Raw genomic sequence first — 25,925 nt, 5'->3', positions numbered from 1 at the left:
CTTTCAAAAAACCCTAAGCTCCCTGATGTCAAGACAGTGTCTTCTCCATTTTTCAGTGTCCAGCTCTTAGCACAGTGATCATCCACATGTTAAACAAACATCTGTCTATGTGAGACAGAAAGAATTCTAGCCAGTTTTTACTTTTCAAAGGATATTCCAAGATGTCACACACATTTTAATGTATATTCCTGGCAGACCAAATATTAGATTGCCTGATGCGGGAAGTTGGTATCAGAAGCACAGCGGTTAAACAGAGAGCAAGCTCAGACAAACCTCTCTGTCTTTAAAAATGATTCTGTTTTGTTCTTTTTAGATAGCTACACACTCCTTTTAATAAGAGAAATTTGTATATTTAAGTATTTAGAAAGATCTAAGCAGCTCAGAATTTTAGTATGGCTTCCCTGCAGTACTCAGTACAAATAGAGAGCTCTACTGGGAAAGAAACTGGGAAGACATAACAGTTACATAGATTTAGATGCCTTTGAAAGATAAAACAAGGTTTAGATTTTATGTACAACATGAGCAGCCCCTGGTTTTTGAGAAAGGATGGTTGTGTGTCAGAAGGGCCCCTTAAGAAGTGATCTATCTATTCTTCTGGACCAAAATGTCACACACATCACAACGAGATCAGAGAGCTCAGTATAGAGATTAATCTGTATATAAGTGATTCTAAGGATTTTTAATGTTCCATAAATAATGAACTCACTTTATCATATTTCGGTTTTGGTAAGATATTGTCTTCTCATAGTAACTTTAAATATAGCCCTATTTCCTCCAAAAATTGAGTGATTCAGCTTTACCTGGAGTTTATTAAATAATTGGGTCTATTTTTTTTCCAAAGTTTAATCAGTGAAACAGTTGTCTGAAATCAATTTTGCCTAGTGTGGATGAATTCTTGTGTTCATTTAAAAGTTATGTTAAATCTTCTTTGAGGTTAACTTCTGAAATTCTTTTAAAGATAAGGATGATAACTTGAATGGGGGAAAAGCTTTGAGATATGGCAATATTAATAAGATTCAAAGTTGAAATGAGTTAATTCATTGTGATAGCCCAGATTAAACAACAGTGGAGAGAATTACCAAAACCAAACACTATTCTGACTAACCAACAGGAAATTACCTTGAGCTTACACTACAAAGTCAATGGTGCATCTAATGTCTATTTAGAAGAATCGAATCCAAAAATATATTTAGTGAAGTTATCTTAGAAATAGAACTATTGTGTATGTGGGGCATTCAGAGTATAAGATGATAATTCATAGCTGCCTTAAAATGGCTTTTCTTGTGAAGTATTCTATAGCAAGATAACCTTTCAGTTTAACTTGTACTTTTGAAACTTGATCTGAAACCACAAAGCAATAGATTTGTCTACTTGGTAGGAACACAAATTAAGTTTAGTTCTTATTTTCTTCAGATAAATAAAAACTTTAAATGGTGAACTGTTTTGGTTTTCCCAGTGCTTTATGAAGTAGAATATATTTTAAGGCTTATCTACTCCTTGGTGGCTGATACTTTTGGAACGCTTTCCAATCACTTTTCTAAAACATCTACTTTTAGCATTTTTCTTTCAGAGCTCTCTAAATTTCATGGAAGAGTTTGGGTAAAAGTATATTTGTCCCAGAATATAAAATGCCCTCTCATTCTTTAGAGAAAAACCCTCATTTACTTATGAACTCATTTGTTTTTTCCTAGCCCCATGTTAAAAAGAAATTACAAAAACCTACTTCATTACTTTTGTTTTGTTTTGTTCTGTTTTGGTACCGGGGATCAAACTCATGACCACGCGCTTGCAAGGCAGGCACTTATGTCGCTAAGCTAAATCCCTGGTTTCATTATATATTTTAACATTTAATATTTTAATAAGTTATGTTTAATTTGCCAAGTTTAAATTATATGAAAAATATAGGTAAATCAAATAAGACCCTGGATCCAAGTATATTTCTATTCATTAAAGCCAATCCTTTCCTAGATTTGAAAATTGAACTAATATTACTCATGTTTCAAAGTTGATTTAATGATTTTCTAAAATAATCATACATTTTTATTTCGTTTGAAGTACTATGCTTTAAAGAAACAATAAGTATTCCTCAATATCTCAGAAGCAAAATTTGTCATTTTGCAATTAAAATTGAAAGAATTTCAATAATGTTTTCTTGAATGAAATACTTCACATAACAAGAGTTTCAATTAATTTACCTACATGTATGTATGCTTTACATACATGCTTCAAGATTACATCAATCCTTTGTAATACATTTTACTATACAATTATCTTAATTTTTTTTAAGATTGCTAGATTAAATAACGACAATTTTATATACTCTATGCTTTTCTTTGTGTCCAGGTTCTTTCTTTGGGAGCAGATGTCCTGCCTGAATATAAACTGCAGACACCACGCATCAACAAATTTACAATACTGCACTACAGCCCGTTCAAGGCAGTGTGGGACTGGCTTATTCTGCTATTGGTTATATACACTGCAATATTCACGCCCTACTCCGCTGCCTTTCTCCTCAATGACAGAGAAGAACAGAAAAGACGAGAATGTGGCTATTCTTGTAGTCCTTTGAATGTGGTAGACTTGATTGTGGATATTATGTTTATCATAGATATTCTAATAAACTTCAGAACAACATATGTCAATCAGAATGAAGAAGTGGTAAGTGACCCTGCCAAAATAGCAATACACTACTTCAAAGGCTGGTTCCTGATTGACATGGTTGCAGCAATCCCTTTTGACTTGCTGATTTTTGGATCAGGTTCTGATGAGGTAAGAACTGCTTAAGCATTTATTTTCTGAAAAAAAAAAGTGGTTTCTTTATAAACTTCCTGTATCTCACACATTAAATTCATTTTCACTTGGAAATACTATAAAATGAGATGAAAATTTTTTACATTGCAAATAATTTAAATTCTTTCTATTTTTACAAAGAGATGCAAAATATTCTCCATCTTTTAGCCAACAAATTAAACTGTCAAACACATTCCCAGAATGTGAAATCCCTACATACTGAGTTCATGAGTGTAAAATTGTCATACATTAAGGTTGTCTCTTTCTTAACTCATTGTTGTGATTTGAAGAGGACATTTGAAATGTCTTATCCAAAATCCCTTGCTCCTACACAGGATTCATATTGAAAGATAGTTTTATGATCTAAATATATTACAAAGTTGGAAAGTTCTAGACACAGTGTTCATGACTATTATCAGATTCTCAAAGGACTCTGATCCAAATGAAATTAAATTGTCCTAGTCTCCTCCATTTCATTGCCACTAATTTTTTATGATATGTTTCCTGAATTTTATAGCAAAAAGACTTGCAAAAGGCATAGATGTAGGCTGAAAGAAGATAAATTCAATGTGCTGATTTTTTTAAGTGCATTGTTCTATTTTATTTTTAAAGGTTTTTGTTTGTTTGTTTGCTTGTTTTTTTTTTTTCTTTTTTGAGACAGGTTTTCACTATGCATTTCAGGCTTGGCCTTGAACTCACTTTGTAGCCTAGGCGTGTCTGGAAGTCACAGCAATCCTCCTGCTTCAGCCTCCTGAGTGCACTACCACTCCTGGCTTTCCATTGTCCTTTTATAATTAAGAATCCTTCATGGTCTTTTGTTTGTTTAGTTGTCTTTTTCTCAACAGGATATCAGATGTCAACAGACTGTTGCTCTGTAGCCAGTGATGTTTTCAGGACAGGAAGCCTTTTCTGCTAAGGTTTAGAGTTAACTCTCCTTTCTCCAGAATGTATTAGTCAAACTAGAGTCAGCTAAGAGAAGGACTGTGGAATAAAACACTGTTTTTGGATTCTACAAACCTTATGCAAAGTCTCAGGACTTACTTTCATTATCTATGAAATAATGACCATAATGTTACCTTTCCCTCTCAAGGTGTTATTGGTCTTGGCAATTAATTTGAGATTTTGATAAAACAATACGTGTGAAACCCCCCTACAAAATTCCTAAATCCAAAAGAAAAAAGAAACTTGTCAAACTAGTTAAAGTGAAATACTTCATTACTGTTTGATCCTTGAGTTTCTTACAGTAAGAGATCTATATAATTACATCACATAATCTCCTGCTGATAAAAAAATAAAATATAATTCTTTCAAGAGCTAAATATATAAACCAAAGTTTACTTTATTTTATTCCCCTGTCTTTTTGGATTAAAACTCCTATTTCTTAATGAAACCTTCATTTAGAAATTTACATATAAACACATTAATCCATAAATGCACTTATTTACTTAACAAATATCTACTGTCCATTGATGTTTAACAGTTATTGGATTAGATAGCTGCAACACAAGGAGAGGCAAACAGGAGATGTTTATATGGACTGTAAAAAAGTTATAGGATTATGTACATTTGTACAAGGAATATATGACAAAGTAGACAAATGTCAAAGGTAATGAGAGAGGATATGTTTCAAAGACATACAGAATAACATATCAGACTGAACCAAAGATACCTTTTAGTACAAAAGAGTAATAAGAAGACAAGCAATGCAATTGGTCTACTTCATATTTTTTGCAAAAGTTACAGCTGTATAAACTATACTGTATGATAAAGTAGACTTTTCAGTACAGTCATATTGAGGAATACATTTTTTTTTAAAAAATGTATATCAAGTGATAAGTGCAACACAAATATTCACCATCTGTTTTTGTCTTTGACAAAAAAGAACACTTTCCAGAAGAAAAAGATCTTAAATTCAAATTCAAATGGAATTATTTAGGAAGATTTATCATATGAATATGAAAAAACTACTCTGAGACTTCTCACATAAAATAAATGATGAGCTTAAATTAGAGGGAACTCTAATGAGAGAGAGCTCTTTTAGTTAAATGGTTTCAAACCGGAATTTTTTTCACAGTGCTTCAGATTGTCCCAAAGGACCTCAAGGGTATGAGCAAAGCAAGCTGATAGGACCCAGAGTAATAATCTCTTCTATAGAAAAACAGCTTGAAATTATGTGCTTACTGTTCTGAGTTCTACGTAATATTCTAAAATTTGATGTAATTCATTTTACCAGTTTGGGAAAGACTATAATAACCTCCTCAAGTAGATTCACTCATTCCATTAGCATTTATTGAGAACCTATTATGTGCCAGAAAATGTATTAGATTCCATGTTTACAGAAGAGAAAAATGCAAGAAACCAATTGCTTGGAGGCTCAAAATCCATAGGAGGAGACCAGCAGATGAGCAGATAGAGTAGTATGAAATAAATACTTTTCTAGAACTATATATAAAACAGGATATGAAGGTATAGAATGGGAAGTTCTTCATTACCGTTGGGAGTTTTTTAGATGGATAATTGTAGTTAGAGGAAAAGCTCTTCACAGACCAGAACTACAAAGATTCCCAGTCTCTTTGAAAACAATATTTGACTTAATAACAAGTATTTTATAAGGTCTCCCTTGATTATTATTAAATGAAAATCATATAATTTTATACATATGCTTTCAAAAGTCTAATATATAATGACCTACCCTTAATATCAAAAATAAAAATAAAAGAAATACTTTTACAATAAAATAATATCATTTTTTATATAAATGGTTGAAGCACATATACATTAAATGATAGCATGAAGATCTCAGATGTTCCTATCTTGTTTTAATAAATAAGTTTATATTTGAACAACAAATACAATATTCAGCTTAATACTCATAGTTTTTCATATTTTCATTTTATTATAAAGATTGGAAATACATGTACATGTATGTTCATGTATATGTAAATATGAATATATGTACAAGTATGCAGATATATATATGTGTATCTATATGGATTCATATTTGAACCCCATGACTGTGAGATGCACAAATATGTGCTGATGCTGTGATACATATACAAATCACCCTGCTCCTACTAAAGAAGTAAATTCAACTTTTAGTAAAAGTCCACAAAGAATAATTTAATCTTCTCTAAATTTACATGGTAGATTTCTTAAATTTAATGAAAAAATGTGCAAAAGTAAATTTGCTTATTCTTAAAACCTAGTTTTAAGGCTGAGTGCATTTAATTTTTTTTTTTTACATGTTCAAATCACTGACAGGACATTGAAAATTTGTATAGGACATTGAAAAATTTTGTTGGTGTTGGAGGTTGTCCTGGCATTGTAACTTTTACTTTTCCCATCAGAGGCAATAATCTAGGAAAATAAAAATGATTCAAGAAGCAAAAATAATTCAATAATTCAATTATCTACTATCTTATGTCAAAAATAATAGGGACATAAATGATATAGAGAACTGAAAATGAGTCACTGAATGTGTCAGTCATGCATTCATGATATGGAGTAAGTCAGATATTGCCCACAATGCTAAGCTAAAGTGGCTTCAAAAGTTAATATGAGGTAGATAGGACCCTCTTTGTCAGAATCTTGGTACAACATGAAAGAAAAGACAATACTGTAGGACTTTACAGGATGAAGGAAGGGGCTATTATTCAGAACTATTAAGTGACACAGTCTTACATTATGCACTATCTCTCTTTAGGAGTGTAATGTTTCACTCATTCAGCAAATCGTTACTGACATTCTTCAAAATGTCAGGAAATATCCAAGGTTTGACTGTTCAGAAATGAACTAGACAAAGTTTCTGTTCTCTAGAATTTATCATTCTAGGATTAGGGAATAGAGCATAGTAGATGGCAGATAGCATAAGACAGCTTATATTCAAAACAACTTTAACTACAAGATGATTTCAGAAAAAGAGAAAATGCTACAGTGATTGGAAAACAGGTGAAAATTATGGAGAATGACTAGACAGGGTGACTTAGACTGGGAAGTACTGAAAGACCACTAAACAAATACCAGAAGAGTTGAGACTTGAAGGAAGTAGCCACATGAAACAAAAATGTCAAGCATTTCAAATTTGTGAAAATGGCCCAAATGGGAAACAGGCTTAGCATGATAGAGGAATAGAAAGGATAGTAGCAGCCAGGGTGAAATACAGTGAGCAGGAGATGAGGTGTTAATATATGACACTGCCTAGATAGGGACCAAGCCATGTGGAGTCTGGTGTTCGCTTTTTGCTCTGGCAATAGGATTTTTTGGAATAGGAAGTCACAGTGTGATTGACAATTTCAAAGAATACGTAGGCCATTGTCTGCAGACTGGATAGTAAGAGCAATCATCAGGTTAAAGCCCATGTTGTGATACAGGAGGAACAAAACAACAGCTGTTGTCTAGGGACAGTAGACATGAAGAGACGTAGATAAATGTGAGATACATTTTGGAGATGAGACATCAGAGTTTGTTCATGGATTAAATAACTTGTGAAAGATTAAGGGGAAAAGGACAATGTAGTTTTTCTTTGGTGAAAATAACTTGGGAGGAGCAATAGTTACTTAAGTAACTTTTATAAATGGTAATGCATTGTTCAGATGGTAAAAACGTGGGGGGAAAAGGTATATTGTGGAGGAGACATTCTTGTTTTGGCCATCATAAATTTAAGATGCCACTATTTCTCATCCAAGTACAGATGGCTTATAGATAAATTGGGCACCCCAAGAAGAACTAAAAAGGTATCCTTAGAGGATGACTTGAAACTTACATTTTTACTAAAAGACACATACTTTTTAAAACAATTTGATTTTTTGTTTAAGGAAAAACAAATCACCTAGTAATAACTGCAGAATATTCTGTAATGTTGAAACATGTTACAGAAAATGAATACTAACACTAGTGGGCTTATCCATATCATTAATTTCTTCCTACCACCCAGAAAATGAAAAGGTTCTATATTTCTTAATTTGGGGAGAGTATTTTCTTTTTTATTTTTTGTTAGTAAATGTTCACAGTACATAATGATTACATGCATTGTGTGAAGTTGATGTGTGTATATGATTCATCTTAATTCTTCTTCTGTCCCATTCCATATTTCTCAAATTTTGTAACACCAAAATCATACCACATGTAACAAATTATTTTTAAATCTTAATACAAAGGCACAATATTATCATCTCACTATCCAAAAAGTCAGCTTTGATCATCCGCTTAAAATTACCCCATCTTCATTCAGTTTATCTGTGGCAAATACTAATTTCTAAGATACTGGCAGTTACAATGTAAGGAATTCTGCTTACTTACATGCTCTTCTAACTTCTCCCTTCCCTCCCTGAAAATTAGGATTTTATGATTATTTGCTTCCCTGAGTTCTCTTCTCTCACATTTTTTCTCTTACTCTTCATAAATTCTGAATGCACGATAAAAAAAAGGCCTTTGAAATCTAAATACCCACAAATCTCTTTGAGGGAAAATTCCATTGGAAAAGAAATAATTTCTATTCATGTTCCTAGTATGATAGATCAACCGTAGAGTGACAATGAGAAAATCTTAACATCTGTATAGAAATTGTGGTCATTTTTGTGAGTTAATCTTTCTGAACTTGATCTTTACAATAGATATCACTTTTTTCTTGGAAGTTAATATCTAAAATATGACACATTTATTTTCAATCTTAATAAATCACATTTTGAAGACATGTACATGTACATATGCTTACATTAAAGTGTCTGTATTTCTCTTTAACAGTCCATGACTTATAAGTTTCCATTGGCTTATACTTGGAACTTTGATTATGCCTGTAAAACACAATGTCATGACAGAGGATCTACAATTAGAGAAATTACTTTAATTTGCTTACTGATTCATCGGTTAGATGACAACAGTTTACTGAAATGACACAAGGTATAATTTTCTGCAAAGTCATTTTCCAGTTTGAAAATACAGCAACCTACAGTTTACTTAGGTAACATCTGTCCTCTGTGATTTAGCACATTTTGATGACTAGTTTTCAATATTACTCTAAAGAAGGAAAAAGTGAGGCAGATATAAACACAATAGAATATTAAGTACAAAATAAAATAAAAACAAGTGTGTCAGAAAAATGTATTTGAGATTAGAAGGATTTTCCCAATGAGGTTGTAAAATCTCCTCTTTAATAATAGTACTTTTAGGAAATAATTATGATACTTGACATGTGTAAAGAAATGGAATTAGATAATTTCCTAAGTTTCCATATACATTCAAGATATAGCTGTTTGATTGTATTAGTGAGTGTGTCCTTGGAAATACTGAAATAATTGAACTGACTTGACACTTTTTCATGTTATCGAATTGCATTGTGTAAATAATTAAATGTAAACAAATAATTCTATCACTTACCTAAGAAAGAATTAGCTAAAATGAAATTTAAAGCTAGAAATGATTCTGGAGTTATGAAATTTATTACTTGCTGTATGCTATCATTTTTTCATTTGTACCCTAATATTTCTTGATAAACAGGATAGAATGATGGATTTGCAATGATTATTTATTCTACCAACTCTGTAAATGAAACCAAAGTACATATAGTCATATTTCTGAGTTTATATAAAACTTATTTATAGGCAAAGTTTTAAAGAATAAGCCTCTGAAATAATGTATTTTAAGGTACTGGGATTATATCTAATAGTAAGGCAATTACCTAGTATATGTGAGGCTCTGTGTTTGATCCCCAGGACAGGAAAGCAAAAAGTGCTTAAAGGTAACATTCTTGAAAATAATGACTAAAGGTAGAACCATTTTTAAAATTCTTGAAATAGGATTTTCTTAATTTAATGATATCCAGATTTATTCTTTAATAGAGACTTGTTTAATACCGATAATAAATTAGCTAGTTTCAGAAGAATTCCATTGACATTAGTAGAGAATATCACCTGATTTATTATGGAATTTATAGTGGAAAGACTGACATAGTCATTTGAAGCATAGTTTGCAATCTAATATATTTAAAACTACAACTGTATATATAGTCAAGGTCACAAATTTATGGGAAACTGAATTCTAAATCAATATGAAAAGGAACCATATGACTTTTAATAAACAATGGATGTGGATGTTTTAAAAAATTAAAGTGGTATTCATTGACCATCAAGAAATATGTATAATTGAATTTCTGGAAAAAGGCTCTTTAAATTTAAAAACTTAACAAAATACATTATAGCAAAAGTCTTAAGGAAATTTTCCCTCCTGTAACATCCTGATCTAAAGAATTTTAAACATCATACAGTCACAAAAATGAGCTGAGATCTGAGATGGAATGGATACAGCTAAGAGTTCACATGTTAAAAGATCATTAGAGTTTTTAAAGTCTCTACAGAAAGTAATTACAAAGAATATTTTTCTGATACCAAATAAAAGTTTCAAAAATCAACATTTAAAAGAAAATGCTTTGCTGCTACTGTTTTGTTATAGTTATAAATGGGTTCATGAATTCACGACTGCCTGTTTGCAAGGCAGGTGCTTATGCCACTGAGCTAAATCCCCAGCCCCTAGATTATTATATTTTCAAAAATTGAAATCCATGAAAATTTCTATTCTATATTTAGACGTTACATGAAAATATATATGCTATGAGATAACCATGCATTCTGAAATTCTCTTTAGGCAAATTCTGACGCTAACACAATACTACAATGTTAGTTGTTGTTGACAGTTTTCACTTGCAGGTAATGCAGCGGTAGAACCCCATACTGAAAAACAAGGACAAATCGTAACCAACTCAGCAAGAGGATTTTGATAGTTCTTTAGTCTAGTCTCTCCATTCTGTAATCTAGGGCAAGATATCATAGGTCTTTAAAAGGCATTTAAAGAAAAAAAAAAGGAAATAATTATTGTAATCCTAACCATCACCTACAATTTGTGCTGAAGAAAATGACTTTGTAGAAAATAGTTTTCATCTTTCCTTACCTTTTAACTGAGAGATAAAACAGCAGCCTTTGGTTTCTTCCTCTCCTCTTCATTTTCCTAAGTTTTCTTTTATCATATCTCCAATGTGTGAATTATGTTAATTGTTTTGAGACTTTACCATGTATCCTATTTGATCCTCATTTTTCTTCAGAATAGAGGTCATTTGTGTTGTTGTGTATAAATGTTGTATGTTGTTGTATAAATCGTATTGATTTATCTGCTTGGGGACTTCCTATCATATAAACTTTGTTTTATTTTTATATAATACTAGAAAATGTCAGACCACGGAGGGGATCTAAAGGAGCGTGGGATACAACACAGATTTGTTTTCCTTCCTTTTTATAATATAATTTTTACTCTATTATTTTTATACCCAGAAGTACTCATATTCACAAAATGTTATAAAAAGAATTCATTTGTTCTTTGTTCTTATTTCACTTTATTTGCCAACCACCTAGAGAATTTGCTTTATATTTCATTTGTTTTGAAAATTTTTATTTCATAACAAATAATAATCTGAGTATTCAAACAATAAATTTAGATATTTGTGATTTATTAGAACAAGTAAAAATGTAGAATTAGGTGGAAGAATAGACACAAGAATATAAACTATGTAAAAATGGTGAAATATTGACAATAGGGATTCCCATTCTCAGGGTCTGGCAGTTAATGCACCTGGAAAAAGTTCTCGTCTTTAAAGTCCCTGTTATTTCCCTGGTGGGTGGCCTGGCCTCTGAGGATAGTCCTCCTCAGATTCCATTTGTCTAAATTTTATATTGGAAAAACCTGAAAACTCCATCAACCCATTTTACAGCAGATATAAAAATGTAAGATGTATTAAACAGAAACAAGATCTAGCTTTTATTAAGGTTATTTATGGCCCTGTAAGGTAGACATTGTTATTCACACTTACAGATATCAAAGCCTGAGATCCTATAGATTATTTGTCCAAGGTTACATAGTAGTATAGAAACAGAATTCAATTATAAGTGCACCTTTCCAAAGTCCTAGAATGTAATCGCTAAGCTAAAATATTGATAGTATAAATAGTGGAAAGTGTGTTTATTTCAACACCCAGTATGACTTAAAACTTGTCATCATTCGTTGAGAAGAGTTGTATTTTTAAATCTATGAATTAAAAGAATTATGTTTATTGTATTCTAAAAAGTGAGCGTTGAAGACAGAGAAGATTCATTACTCTACAAAACCCACAATGAGCAAAGATTAGAGTCTAATTATGATAAACTCGTCTCAACTACACAATCTTTTGTCATTTTTGGATGGCTCCACTCTTACAACAAAAATTTCAGGAAAGATCTAGGACTCTCCCTTCCCATGTGGCACAAAAAACAAAGAAACTAAACGAAAACACTGTAATGTTTTAATGAAAACACTTCTCTTGAAATTTAGTGCTTGTTTTGTTTTTTTAGAAATACAGATATGGATACATAGTTATGTACTAATTCTTCAATTAAATTGTAAGTGTTCTTAACACAATTAGATGTACTTTGTAAAATAAACACCGGCAATGAACAGATACAATAAATGATTGGTAAACACCATGTTAACTATGGAATAATTATAAGCCCTGTGAATTACATAGTACTTACCGTTGACATTATTTAGGAAACATAAGAAATGAACTTGTAATTTGTACTTACCAGATTTCAAATCCAAACAAATATCCTGTTATTAAATGAAAGTACTCTGTCATTACATACCTGGTCAGTAATAATCATGTAATTAGTTATACATACTATACTCCAAAGCAAAAAGACAGTTATATCATCACTAGTATATACCAAGAGACAATTGATCAATTTAACTCATTTAAGAAGAGAACAAGGAAAAATGCACTTAAGTATAGAATGTAATTCACGCCTGCGATTATCCAATAAATGTGCCCACAGTTGAAGAAGCAGCAGCTTGACTGCCCCTTCTCCAGGCCTTTCTTGCTAAGGTTTCAGGTCATGAATGAGGTCTTTTTTGAGCTGCTTTCCAAAGTGGTCTCTAACACAATTCATGTTTCCAAATACCCTCTGTCTTAACATTCTGCTTAAGATCATCGCCACATTTTTCACTCTCTAATTGTTTTTTAAAAATTGTTTTTCACTCTCTAATTGTGTTTTAAAAAGTGTCTATCCTATCCAATACATAGAAGACCTGGTTTCTTTTCATTAGAGAAGACACATTGTCTATGAAGTAGCTCTATTAGACAAGTCAGTATTTCTGTCCAATACTAAATCCTGGTGTGCTGTAATTTGTACGCACATAGAAACACACCAGAACATTCATTTGCTAATGAATGAATTACCGAACACTCATTATATACAAAGCATTTGTAACAGCTTAAAGTAAGACAGATTCTCTGTCCCATCTGTTTTTTGCATGTCAGAATGATGAATTAATGCATAATATACATTCAAAGTATTTTTGGAAGCATGTTTAATCTTAAAAAGTAACTAAATTTAATATTTAGTCTAAATATATAGTAATCTCAATGTTACAATTTGTTTTACCCTGTTTCTAACCTACTATGCTTTACAGGAACATGTTTTGAATTGTTTAGCAACTGTCTCTAACCATGAACACTTATTTCAACAGACAACCACATTAATTGGTCTTTTGAAGACTGCTCGACTTCTTCGTCTTGTGCGAGTGGCCAGGAAACTGGATCGATATTCAGAATATGGTGCTGCTGTTCTCATGCTCTTAATGTGCATATTTGCTCTGATCGCTCACTGGCTGGCTTGCATTTGGTATGCAATTGGGAATGTAGAAAGGCCATATCTGACAGACAAAATTGGATGGTTGGATTCCTTAGGACAACAAATTGGGAAACATTACAATGAAAGTGACTCCAGTTCTGGACCATCCATTAAAGACAAATACGTCACAGCACTTTATTTTACCTTCAGCAGTTTAACCAGTGTAGGATTTGGAAATGTGTCTCCTAACACCAATTCGGAGAAAATCTTTTCAATTTGTGTCATGTTGATTGGCTGTAAGTAGATTTCTCTTTTGCTATCTGTTAGGATAAAATGATCTCACAAACTGATTATCCTTAGAAGATTGAGAGTAAAGCGATGAAAAAAAGAAAAATATAGAAATAATAAGATTACATACATAGGTATTGTATTCTATCAAATCTGATTCTCTCTGTAAAGACACAAGAAGGTTATAAAACTGGTTCCATAAGTCTAGGGATTCAGAAATTGAAACTTATAATTCACTCACTGCTATGAAAATACTGTATTTATAGTCTATTACTACTAATTATTTTTTATTTCAAGATGAGGCCACGTAATAATAGCAATATTAGCTTGTAACACATACAGTAGAGATAGGTAGATAGCTAGATAATCGGCAGAAAAATATTACCTAATCTTTCATATACATGACATATGCATATTACATATAATTACTATATATAATATATACCTATGTATGTACTTTTATTCTGACATTGACCAGTTTATTCCACCTGTGACATTATGCCAAGATCTAAGTAACTGCTTTTTGCCTTGTAATAGCTTTATGTCAGAAACATCATTTATTACATATATTACTTGGAATAAAAATTGCATTTAAATGAAAATATTTTAATGTTAATATTTTTTAAATTATCCTGTCAAACCACTTGATGTAACATTGATTATATCAGGCTTCTATTGGCTTAAAAAAAAGAAGAAGGTTGATACTTGCAGCTTCAAAAAAAGTATCTTCTTAGCCTGCATACAAAGTTGAAAATAGATGCTGATTATTGATTTTCAGATGTCAACCTGCTGACTACAGAAATGTTCTTATAAAAAACCTACTCATGAAACTTAAATAGATTTACTTAGTTTATTGTTTATTAACTTTTCACATTGTGTGTGTATACATGTGTCTGTATACTTTGGTGTTTTTAAATAAAATTTATAAAATTTTATTTAAACTTTTATTTAAAAATTTAAATAACTCTTAAGATATTCTACAAACTCAATCCAAATTTTAGCTACAGAGTAACACTGTATCCAGAAGGAAACATACGAAAGTAGAGATTACCAGATAAAAATTAGACATACCTATTTTTGAGAAATTAGGTTTGTCAGCATACACAGTCTAAAGATTCTGTGATTATGACTACTAGAATATATATTGCATTGGTTGTAAACTTTAGTGGCATAAGTAACAAACAAGGGAAACACAACAGTTTTTCTTCACTAAACAGTTATATAGAAATAGTTTTTAATAAATTATATTTCTTAAATAATGTTTAAGAAAATTTAACTTGTATTTTGAAATTTAAGATTTTCAAGAAAGTTTTAAAATTGCCTTGAAAGTTAACCAGTTCTCTACTTATTAATCTTTACCAGTGAGAATTAAGTGAACTACGTAGTGCTATTTATTATGTGACCTATTTTAAATTAAAGAAAGCCCAGTGCTTTACATAGTCTATACCTATTCTCTATTCTTCAAATCAGGAAAATGTTGGCCATATCTCTCCCTCTCTCCACCCCTACTCTGTCTTTCTCTCCCCCTCTGTCTGGCCTCTTCCTCTGTCTGTCTGTCTCTCTCTCTCTCTCTCTCTCTCTCTCTTGCTCTTTATCTCCTCCCTTTCTTCCTTGCTGTCTTCCCTGCTTTTGTAAATATAGTGTTAGATTATTTTTATTCATTCTTTCAAAAGCAACCATGTTTCCTACAGATGAATTTCATCTTTAAAAAAAGAAAATATACTCAATTATGTTGAGTACAGTAAAATAAACTCACATTCTGTACATCATTTCTTTGAATAAAGGACTTGGTCCTACAAACCTTAATCCAAATGAGACTGTGTAAAGTTTAAAAATCACACAGGAAAAAGATTATATCATCCTTAAAAGAATTCTATTATGATTTGGCTCTTATGTGCCATAAGTTAAGGAAAACAGTAAAATTAAGACAGAAAACTTAATTGCAGAAATATTGCTATAATTTGTTTAACTATTTGATATTCAGGGGTATATTTGAGTCTGATAGGCCTAATTAGATATAATTATATTAGCAAATGGTTTCATTTTCTTTCTCTGAACATTTCTACATTAACTATGTACACCTCACACCTATGAATGGCCTAGAGGTAACCTAAAATAAGAAAAAATCAAAAATATAAAATATTGCATATGTGTTAAATATAAGTATACTGAGTACCAGATTGAATTGTCATTATTCTTGAGTTTTTAAATCTTTACTCTGAGAGAAAACTTTAAAAATAAATTGTATGGAAAGCTATCAGTTATCAATGTTTTAGTAATATAACTCAAAAATCAAATAAAATGCTAAAAATTACTTTCTAATGAAATTTAAATAACTCAAATATACATAAACATGTATCCAAAATGTTTTCTTGATTTGTAAAAAAGAATCATCATAGAATTCATTTTTAAAATGTGTATAATTCAAAATGAAAAACAAAGGAAAAGTTTAACATTCACTAAATAAGTGATTATTGAATATTTATACCTAATTTTCTAGTATGTAATGAAGTTTATACCTCATATGAATACTATATCATGTATATATTTGGTTTTACAAAAACACATAAACTAGTACAAATAAAAGCAAATATCTTTGTCTCTGTCCTATTTGACAAACAATTTGGAGAATTTCTTGGTCTTGTAGCATGTAAAAAACCGTAACTAGTACTCTACTTCAAGCTATGATGAAGGAATTGAAACTTTATAAGCCCCTATCAGATAAACAAACAAAAAGGAAATAGAAAGCTAAATAAAGCATATAAGGTAACTGTTTCATAATATTGAAAATCAACAGAAAAATTTGATGCTTAAGAGAAGTAAAAGGAATGAGATAGTCCCATCTTGTCCTGCCTGAAGGTTACCTTCTGAACAGTGAACAGAAACACAAACTAAGTAAATCGCAGCTGTCTTATTGAATTAAACAAACAAGATCAGAAATCATGGAAGGGTAATTCCTGGAATGTGCAATACAGACTTTAAGACCAAGAAAAATTCAAAAATCTTCATGGATGTACTAAAGCTTATCTAGACCTTTAAAAAGTTTAAAAACTAAATATCAAAAGATATAACTCAGTGTACAAATGATCAAGCTACCTGCAAGAACAATGTCTAACATCTAAGGATTTTTGTACAAGATACAAAAATCATGAGAAATAAAAACAAAATAAAAGTCTAATAAAATTTCATTAAAACAAAAATATTCAGCAAAGAAAACATAATAAGCAAAGGAAACCAAAAAGAATGACAGAAAATATTCACTAACTATACTTCTGATGAGTAAATATCCACAATATATAAAGAACTAAGAAAGTCTCAATAACAATTGATAGGTTTTTCCTCATGTAAGAGCTCCCTTTGGAGCTGAACAGCGCCCCCTTGTATGTTTTTTGCAAATCCACAAATCCAACTGCCCACTTTTCCCGCATACCAACGCGTCATTCCGCCATGCCCCTTTAGGTCTGCCCCTGTTCAGTTGCAAATACAAGACTCTGGTTTTTTTCTGAAGCTTCTGAAGGGTGCCTACCTGTCTTCAGCAGCCCTCCCCTACCCTCAGTAAAGGCCTGTTTTCCTTTCTACTGTTATCTCTCTTTTCTCTCTCACTGGATGGGAAACCAAACACCAATGACAGCAATATAAGCAACGACTTCTCAAAGGAAGATATGTGACTAACAGTTATAAGGCAAAATGCTCAACAGAAAGAATGACGGTTATCAAAAAGATAAAAAAGACAAATAGTGGTAAGGATATGGTAAAAAGAGATCCCCATGCACTGTTGATGGGTGAAAATAAGTATACCATTATGAAAAGTAGTGTAAAAGTTTTCAAGAAATTAAAAATGAGGTCTGATTATATAGCTCCACAGCACAGTACCTGCCTGGTAAGCAAAAAGTCCTGAGTTCAAATTCCAGTATCAAAAAAAATTAAAAATGAAATTATCATGTGATCTAGAAATATTATTACTAAGCATGTATCCAGAAGAAATTAAATTAGTATGTAAAGACACACCTGCACTCTCATGTTCATTGCAGCATTATTTGCAATAATGGAAAGGAAAAGAAAAGGAATGGACAGGGATTTAGCTTACCAGTCCAACTTTCTGGCAAGCACAATGTCATATGTTCAATTCCTGGTACCAAAGTAAACAAATAAATAAACAGAAATGGAAACAACCTAAATGTCCATCAATAGATACAGAATATGTGACATATAAAAGCTATGTAAACAATAAAATATTGTTGTGACAATATAACTGGAATTGTGGTCATTATATTAAATGAAATAAGCCAGGCAGCAGACAAGTACCACATAATCTCACTTATATGTGGAACACAACAATATTATTTCATTGAAATTGTTAGTGGCATGTCACTTACAAGATTACAGAGAGAGTACAAGGGAGACAGACATCGGAAAGGATTGTAATGGATACCAAGCTACACCTCTGAATAAGGTCTGGTGTACCAGTATATTGTAAAGTGGCTGTTATGTACTAAATTACCTCAACAGTAGAAGCAATGATTTTGAATGTTTTCACTATAAAAACAATGCAAGATGTTTGAAGAGATAGGGATGCTTAACCTGATTTAAATGATAAAATACACACATATCAAAACATCGTATGGTAGCCTGTAAACGTGTACAGATTTTATGTGTTTATATATCAGTTAAAATAAGTTTAAATTAGATTTTTAAAAGAACAATATTTAACATTTTTGTAGGAAGACAGAATGCAGCCTTTAACGTTATTAATTTTATAATAATGATCATCCTTTACAGATCAGTAGAATAGAAACAGAATATTATGGCACATAAGCAGGAGAAATTTCAAATAATAGGAAACACATAAGCTAGAAAATGATGGGACTGAGAGATAAAACTAAGTCCTTGAACAATTATATTTGTGGAGAGTTCCAAAATGGTAAAGTAAGTTGAAAATACAGTAATCTAAAAACAATAGCTAAAACTTTTCTAAAGTTGATGAAATGATAAACTATAGATTTAAAATCATATCTTTGTTAGAATTTTTAAAAAACCTTGATACAAATTTTTTCCTGAGAGGTATATTTCAATCTTTCATTCAAGTATTCAACTGCATACATAGAATCTAGATTTTCCTTTTTGACAGGAAGTGGGAAATGCCTGTTTACAACCTAAGTGAGTATTTTGATTTATTTTGATAGCAGTATACAAATAAAACCATAGTATTTATTAAAATCTGACCTTTCTCCTTCATATAATGTGTTTTCATACCTATATTGATTATAAGCTCTCAGAATCTATTTCCTGAGCATATGATAGGAGTATTTAGAGACATAACAGCATACATAATAAATATTTCTTATATTACAGTCAGAATGAGTAAAAAAATAAAACATACAACTCAGTGTTTCTGAAAAACACTGATTTTTTTCTCTTTTCTAAATTAAATTTACTGGTACAATTTAGATATACATAATGATCACATTCATCATAGAAAATTTGTACCTGTATATGATATATCTTGATGCTTCCTTTTATTTTCCATTCCCCTCTCCTCCCTTCAACCTCTCTTCCCCCCTCCTTGTTTATGAAGTGGAGGTTTTTTTCCATTTTATCCTTTTTTTTCTCATTTTTCCTTTTCCTTTCCTTCCTTTAGCCCTCCCTCTTCATTATCCCCTTTTCTTTTGAACAATTTCTATTTCATAGCATCTGTTATACATTTTGTTCCTTATCTACTTTCAGTTGTCCCTATTACATATTGTTAATTCTCTTCTTAAAATGTCAGTTTACTCAGATTAGACCTGCTGTCTCTTCCTATAAAAGATAAAATTTGAACAATTGATATACCATATAGAGAACTAATTTCTGCTACACACACCAACTCAGACTCATTACAGAAGGTTATGAATTAGTCTGGATTTCCAGAGAAGGAGAACCAATAGATCTTAGATGGATGGATGGATGGATGGATGGATGGATGGATGGATGGATAGATAGATAGATGATAGATAGCAAGTCAGATAAATATAGAGATAAAATGATTTATTATAAGAAGTTGTTCTAGGCAGTAATGAAGAACTAATAGTTTTATTTAAATTCATGGACAAGAGAATATTTAATTTCAGCTCAGATACTCGGGCAGAGAGGGAGTTCTCTCTTACTCTTCCCCTTTTTGTTCTATTCATTCCTTAAGTGGATTGGACAGGGCCCATCAACAATGGGGAATTCAATCTGCTTTATCAGTCTACTAGTTCAAAGGTTCATTTCAACCAAAATCACCCTGCCAGCCTCACTAAGAGTAATATTTAACCAAATCTTATGAGTATCTTTGGCTCAGTGAGGTTGATACAAAATTAACTCTCACAACACTGCAGTCTTTATCTCCTTAAATAAATACAAAAGTAAATAAATAAAAGTAAAAGAGTGTCAGTTATTTTCATGGACAGTCTCTTATCTGAAACATGTATGATAAACAAGGCCATGATAATCAAGCTTGATAAACAAAGGAGAAAAAAGAAAGCAAATGCCCCCAAAAACATGTCACTGTAACATAATTCAAATGTGGCCAAAATCTACATTGAATAGAAGCCATTATCTGTAAAACATATTTTAAGAAAAAAGGGTAAGACGAACATAGTTGAATTAAATACTTCATTCCGTCACCTGTCTAATATACTGTTTTACAAGCACCTATAACATACACCATTTCATCTGTATGTACTGACAGTTACCCAAAGATTCATGCACGGATTATATGTCATGTGATTTTTCTCTACGGAATATATTGTTTCTTTTTTAGAATCATTAGAAACTAAAAACAAATGTGTTTAAAGAGAATGTGTATAAAGAGCTTATTTTAAATAATAAAGATTTCACCCAAGAAGCACTATAAGCGTTTTCTAAGTAGTAAATGCATAACACAGGCTGTACCGTAGTTTCTGCCTATAGATGAAAGTACAGAAATATGTTCTATTTTTCCTCACAGAATTTATACTGCATATGTTTTCTAAACCAGAGATATGTTTTTCTTGCAAATAGACTATGGAAATGAATTAGAATGCATCTTTAAATGTGCACAAATCGACACGCTAAGAAAAATATATATTCCTTGAACCAACTGGGTACTCATTAGAAAACTCAAAGTATTCAAAATAAGTTTTAAACTTATAATAGGTGTTTTACTTCTACAAGATTAGATTTCAGGCCAAGAGGCATACATGAGTAAATTAAAAACTGATATCTTAACTTTATTTCCAAAAATATCCCTAAATTCCCTAAAAAATATCCCTAAATTTAGGGATTTCTAAAAAATCCCTAAAAGATGTTTTATCTAATAAAATTTTTTTCAAGAAAAAATCTTTTTAGTATCCCATTACATGACTTTCTATATATAATAAAAATAGCTTTTCCAAATGCATTTCATCTCTAGTTAATTCTTATAGTCAGAAGCTAGTATTAAAAATAATCTTGTTTTTTTTTACTTTAATTTAGAATCAGTAATGAATTGGACTATTATCTCCCTCTAGTTTTACCATGAAAATTATAAAATTTAAATTCTTGTTAAATTAACTTTTTTCTATCTGGCCCATATATTTGGAATAAGAAAATAAAAATCTACATACTTGATATTCTAAGAAGATATACTATACCCAAATGCGGTGTTCTACCATAACTGTGTTTTTTATCCAATCCAGCATTAATGTATGCAAGCATTTTTGGAAATGTTTCTGCAATTATCCAAAGACTGTATTCGGGAACTGCCAGGTACCATATGCAGATGCTGAGAGTCAAAGAGTTCATTCGCTTTCACCAAATCCCTAACCCTCTGCGGCAACGGCTTGAAGAATATTTCCAGCATGCATGGACTTATACTAATGGCATTGACATGAACATGGTATGTATTTTGTTTCCCAGAACAGAAACACCACAGGCGTTATAGTACAGTCAAAGTGAAAAGGCCAGTCTCACCAGCTTTGAACCCCTTGCTTTTGTTTCTTCTCTTGGACGTTTATTTTCCTCCCTGGAGATAGTGTCTCATTCTCAATTCATGGCATTGCATGGTGCTATATCTAGTTATATTGTGTGGCAAAGGCATTATAACATGATGCAAACTGATATAACTGTGTGTAGTTGGGTTCCCACGTCCAGTTAGAGAAAGAATTGCTTGAGCTAGGATTTGAACTTTTACTGTATGGTCTAGTTGTCAGTATCCAAAAAAAATAGTAGCGGGACCCATGGTTAACTAGAATTTGGCAAGTAAACTGTAACAATTAGGATGCCCCCAAATAGCAATCCAAGGTTAACACATCTTAAAATATAGAAAACTTTGAAAATTGTAGGAAAAGTTAGAGAACTTAAGTATGCCATAACCATTTTCTGTTAGAAAGTTTCATGCTTCTTTTAAAAATAGATCTTCTGTATTTTAAACAATTAACTTTTTACCATTTTAATGTACATGGTTTAATGAATGTTTCCTTTTAAGGAAGAAACTTGGATTCCTTCATACATTTTAAACAAATCTGACATCAAAAATCACTTAGCATATCCCAGCCTCCTATATCACTGCTCAAAAAATCACCATGATTTACATTAATATGTTCCAAAGAGTTTTAAAAGTATTTTATTAGTATTCTTTTACCTTCTCTTTTGATTTAGAGATTAATTTCTACAAATAAATTATGCAACAAGTTCAAACTAAATGATTTAGAGCCACGGAATTAAAATAAAAGAGCTAAAATATGACAGCATTATACCTGACTACACATTCTCTGGGAAATTTTGAAAATTCTTTACACAATAAACATACTCAAGTTTAATTAAATCAATTACATAATACAATGTTTGTATAAGCAAACCTGTAAAATTTCAATTGATATATTTGTTCCACCAGAAACATTTTAACATAAACACAAAATATTTAAAAATAAAGATTCAAAATTAGCAAAGCCTGTGCAAGAAGCATTGCAAACACTAACTTATGTCTTTCATAGCTGCATGTGATTTATTTGAGAAATAAATAAATATTATTACAAACATTTCTTTGAAGAGCTTGTCAAATTAGTACTTTTCAGACAGCATTGTAACCACACTACGAATTACTTCCAATGATCCCAAAGTTCATTGAGAAAACAAAAAATCATTAATAAACTGATTTCCCCAAGGAAACTTCTGATCTTGCAAGAGAGAGCAAATATAAATTGGTTAGGTTTATATATTTCATTAATATTCTTGTTTAACGAAAGTATCAGCATTAAAATCTGTTGGGGAATCTCTACTGCTGGGCTGGCTAAAGCAGTGTTAAGAATTTTTAATCAGAAAAAAACGTGTCTCTCAATTTTATTGCTCCATACTGCCAGATTATTTCAAAAACAGTACTGAAACTATTATTTATTTTATGTCCCCACTCCTAAACTCTAGTTTTACAACCATTTTGTGGTATAAAGTATTTTGTGACAACTATTTACCTTTCATTGTTTGATTCTATTACCTATGAATATGGTTTATATACCACTTGCCTATTTATAATGTACTTATGAAAGATTTATCTCTTTCCTGTCTGCTTCACACCTTAATACATGGAATAACAACACCCACCGGTAAGAACAGGAGGTATTTATATCCAATTTAATTCTGTGTAAATTGTGGAAAACACCCTTGTTATCTGTTAGGCTTAGAGCTTGTTAAGTGATTTCCAGTGTTAGCTCTGATCTTTTGCATGATGTAGCAGAGGAAATACAAATCAAGAAACTGGGAAAGATAACATGGAAGAGGCCAAGTACAGAAAAGAAATTCTTAATCTTAATGGCCACTTGACCTCTAATAATATTTATATACAGTTTCCCATTTACCACAAAAATCTACTTCTCTGCCCCAATTTCCACTCTGGTAAAGATTATGGGTATACGGTTTGCATTAGATAATTGTCATAAAGAAAATGTCATTTTCTTTCATCATCCTCTATTTTCATGATGTAGGTGCTTTTCTTTCCTCTCATCTGCATGCCAGTATTACATGATCCTGGAATGTGTGAGCTCTGAACCATGTGCCGCTGAATCTTGCATGTGGTTTTAAGAACTTGACTTGCACGAACTTGTATGTACACAGTGTCTACATTTCTCATTTTGTGACTGCAAAGTGAGTAAAAAAAAAAATCAAAGTGCAAGATAACTGAAAATTCAGCCAATGGTAGAATCTTGTTTTTTAAACATGGTGTGAAAACAGAGTTGACTAGAGAAAAACAACTGTACTCATAGACTACTGAGAGGTAAAAGAAAAAAATCACAGTGGAGTTTATTATCTCCAAAAGCACATTGTTACCATTCTTGTCTCACTAATTTATTGTTAACTAAGTTGCAATTTAATAGCAGTTGAAAATGATTTTAATTTATGTATTATGATGCACAAAAACACATCAAATTGTTATATTTTGCATTTTATTGCATTTAAATATAACCTTGAATATAATTTTTCAGGAAACATTTTGGGTCATTTTTGCTATTCAAGCATGCTCAAATGAAGTACAAGGGTTCCAATCATATCGTACTAACAGGCCTAAAATTATTTTCATGTCCTAAAACGTTTGATTACTTGGTAGACCATAAAATAACAGGGAGAACTGACCTAAAAATGTGGCTATGTTCCATATTCTTTTCATCTTTTACTTTTCGTGAAACCTATAGCCAAAATTTTCCAGAACTACAAATATTCTGGAAGCAGTTTTGGGGGCTTTTCAGTTGAACTGAAAAGGTTCAGAATACAAAAGGGAAAGATCCATGATAATGAAGTAGAGGAAGAGCATGTTCTTTAGATTATAATTTAGGGCTTACGGCTGTAAATATTACATCAGAGATCTGCACAGGTTAATTCTTGAAAACCCTTTTCTTTCTAGCTATAGAAATTTGACTATTCTTAGTCAAATTTCTTAGAGGATAATCTTTCTCATGTTAGGGCTCATGGTATATTGAGTAATTTCTCCTAATGAAAGCTTTCTTCTGACCTAGTCTGAAATTCGGAGGTTATCCAACATTTTTTTAGTTATAAAAATTGCTAAAATAATGCAAGTCATCTTCCATGCCAGTGTAGAACTAGGTGTAGTCACATCACATACAAGATCCTGGCTTAAATGAAGAACAACCCTGATGCCCTGAGCATCCCTCTGGCTGGAAGGGAGTAAGTCATTTCAGACAGAACCCCCTTATAGTTTAATATTAAATTAGCATGAAAGAAATGTCTTTAAAATATTTGATGGGGAACTTATTCCTTACCTAAAATTATTTCCACTCACCCAGATAAAGACTGAGTAATAGGAAAAGTACAGGTTAGGGATTCCAGCATCCAAAACACCAACTCTCAATGTGCCACTACTCTTGGACAAGTCACTTAACCTCTGCAATTTCATTAAACTTTCCACTTTCAAGTATTTTTAAAGCACCGGTAATCAAATATGCTTAATATGTAAATTATGAAATCTTTCGTGCCTGAAGATGAAGACTCAGCTCTATGTGATTCCTACCTCTCCACTGCTTATAGTGAACATCTGAATCTCCCTTATACAGCATCTGTTTCTGCATAGAGGTGACTTCAAAATCACTCATTTATGTGGGCAGAGAATGCTGATGGCAGAGAAGCAGAGGGGATTTCAGGCAAAAAGCAGGGACAGGGTCAAGGCACATATGTAGAGCAATATCAGATAGAATTAGGCAATCTAGAAACATCTTTGTTTCAATTGCGTTAGGAAGAAAGTGGAGTAACTGAGTGTTGCTTACCCAGGAACATTCATGGAGGAAAATTCTGAGAGACGATGTAGAAAGGGTATGGAATAAGAGCTTTGAGGGGAATAATTAAGCAGAGTGGAGAGAGAAGTTTATCTTGAAGACAGAAAGAGAAAAAAAAAAAAAACAGAGAAGCGGAGGCTGTTGGCTGTGAGGGATGAAAGTGGAAATTTGACAGCGTTTACACTGCGTGCTCCAGTCTCCCAGGTCTGTCAGGGGCTAATTTCTGCAAAAGCAGAAGGGATAGGAGTTAAGCTGAAACGGGGATTTTTGTAGATTACAACCAAGAACTGAGCTAATACTCCAAAAATACTTAGAATTATAATAAAACAGTGACATCTGCATTTGTAATAGTTTGGATAAATAACAGCAATCAAACTGGCAAAGAATAATAAATGAAATATTGATTAAAAGAAATTTTCAATTCTATAAGCTGATATGATTT

The 25,925-nt window shown here is 31.6% G+C and overlaps 1 protein-coding gene across 6 annotated transcripts in view; it reads left to right on the top strand.

Moving 5' to 3' along the window:
• Kcnh7 (potassium voltage-gated channel subfamily H member 7) overlaps positions 1 to 25,925 on the top strand; it is a 444,168-nt gene that overhangs the window by 374,424 nt on the left and 43,819 nt on the right. For 5 of the 6 annotated variants that reach the window (XM_063259169.1, XM_063259170.1, XM_013142651.3 and 2 more), the window contains 3 exons: positions 2,344 to 2,769; positions 13,336 to 13,735; positions 21,404 to 21,603. In XM_063259169.1, coding sequence (XP_063115239.1) covers positions 2,344 to 2,769; positions 13,336 to 13,735; positions 21,404 to 21,603 — 1,026 coding nt within the window. Of the gene's footprint in view, positions 1 to 2,343; positions 2,770 to 13,335; positions 13,736 to 21,403; positions 22,261 to 25,925 lie in introns of those variants that run through there. The other variant, XM_063259174.1, reaches the window with a different exon arrangement.

Source organism: Cavia porcellus, unplaced genomic scaffold, assembly GCF_034190915.1.
Source record: "Cavia porcellus strain 051 isolate PalLab524CR breed Dunkin Hartley unplaced genomic scaffold, mCavPor4.1 scaffold_12, whole genome shotgun sequence".
NCBI lineage: Eukaryota > Metazoa > Chordata > Mammalia > Rodentia > Caviidae > Cavia > Cavia porcellus.
Note: the sequence above shows the minus strand (reverse complement) of the source record. Positions and strands in the feature narration are given on the sequence as shown.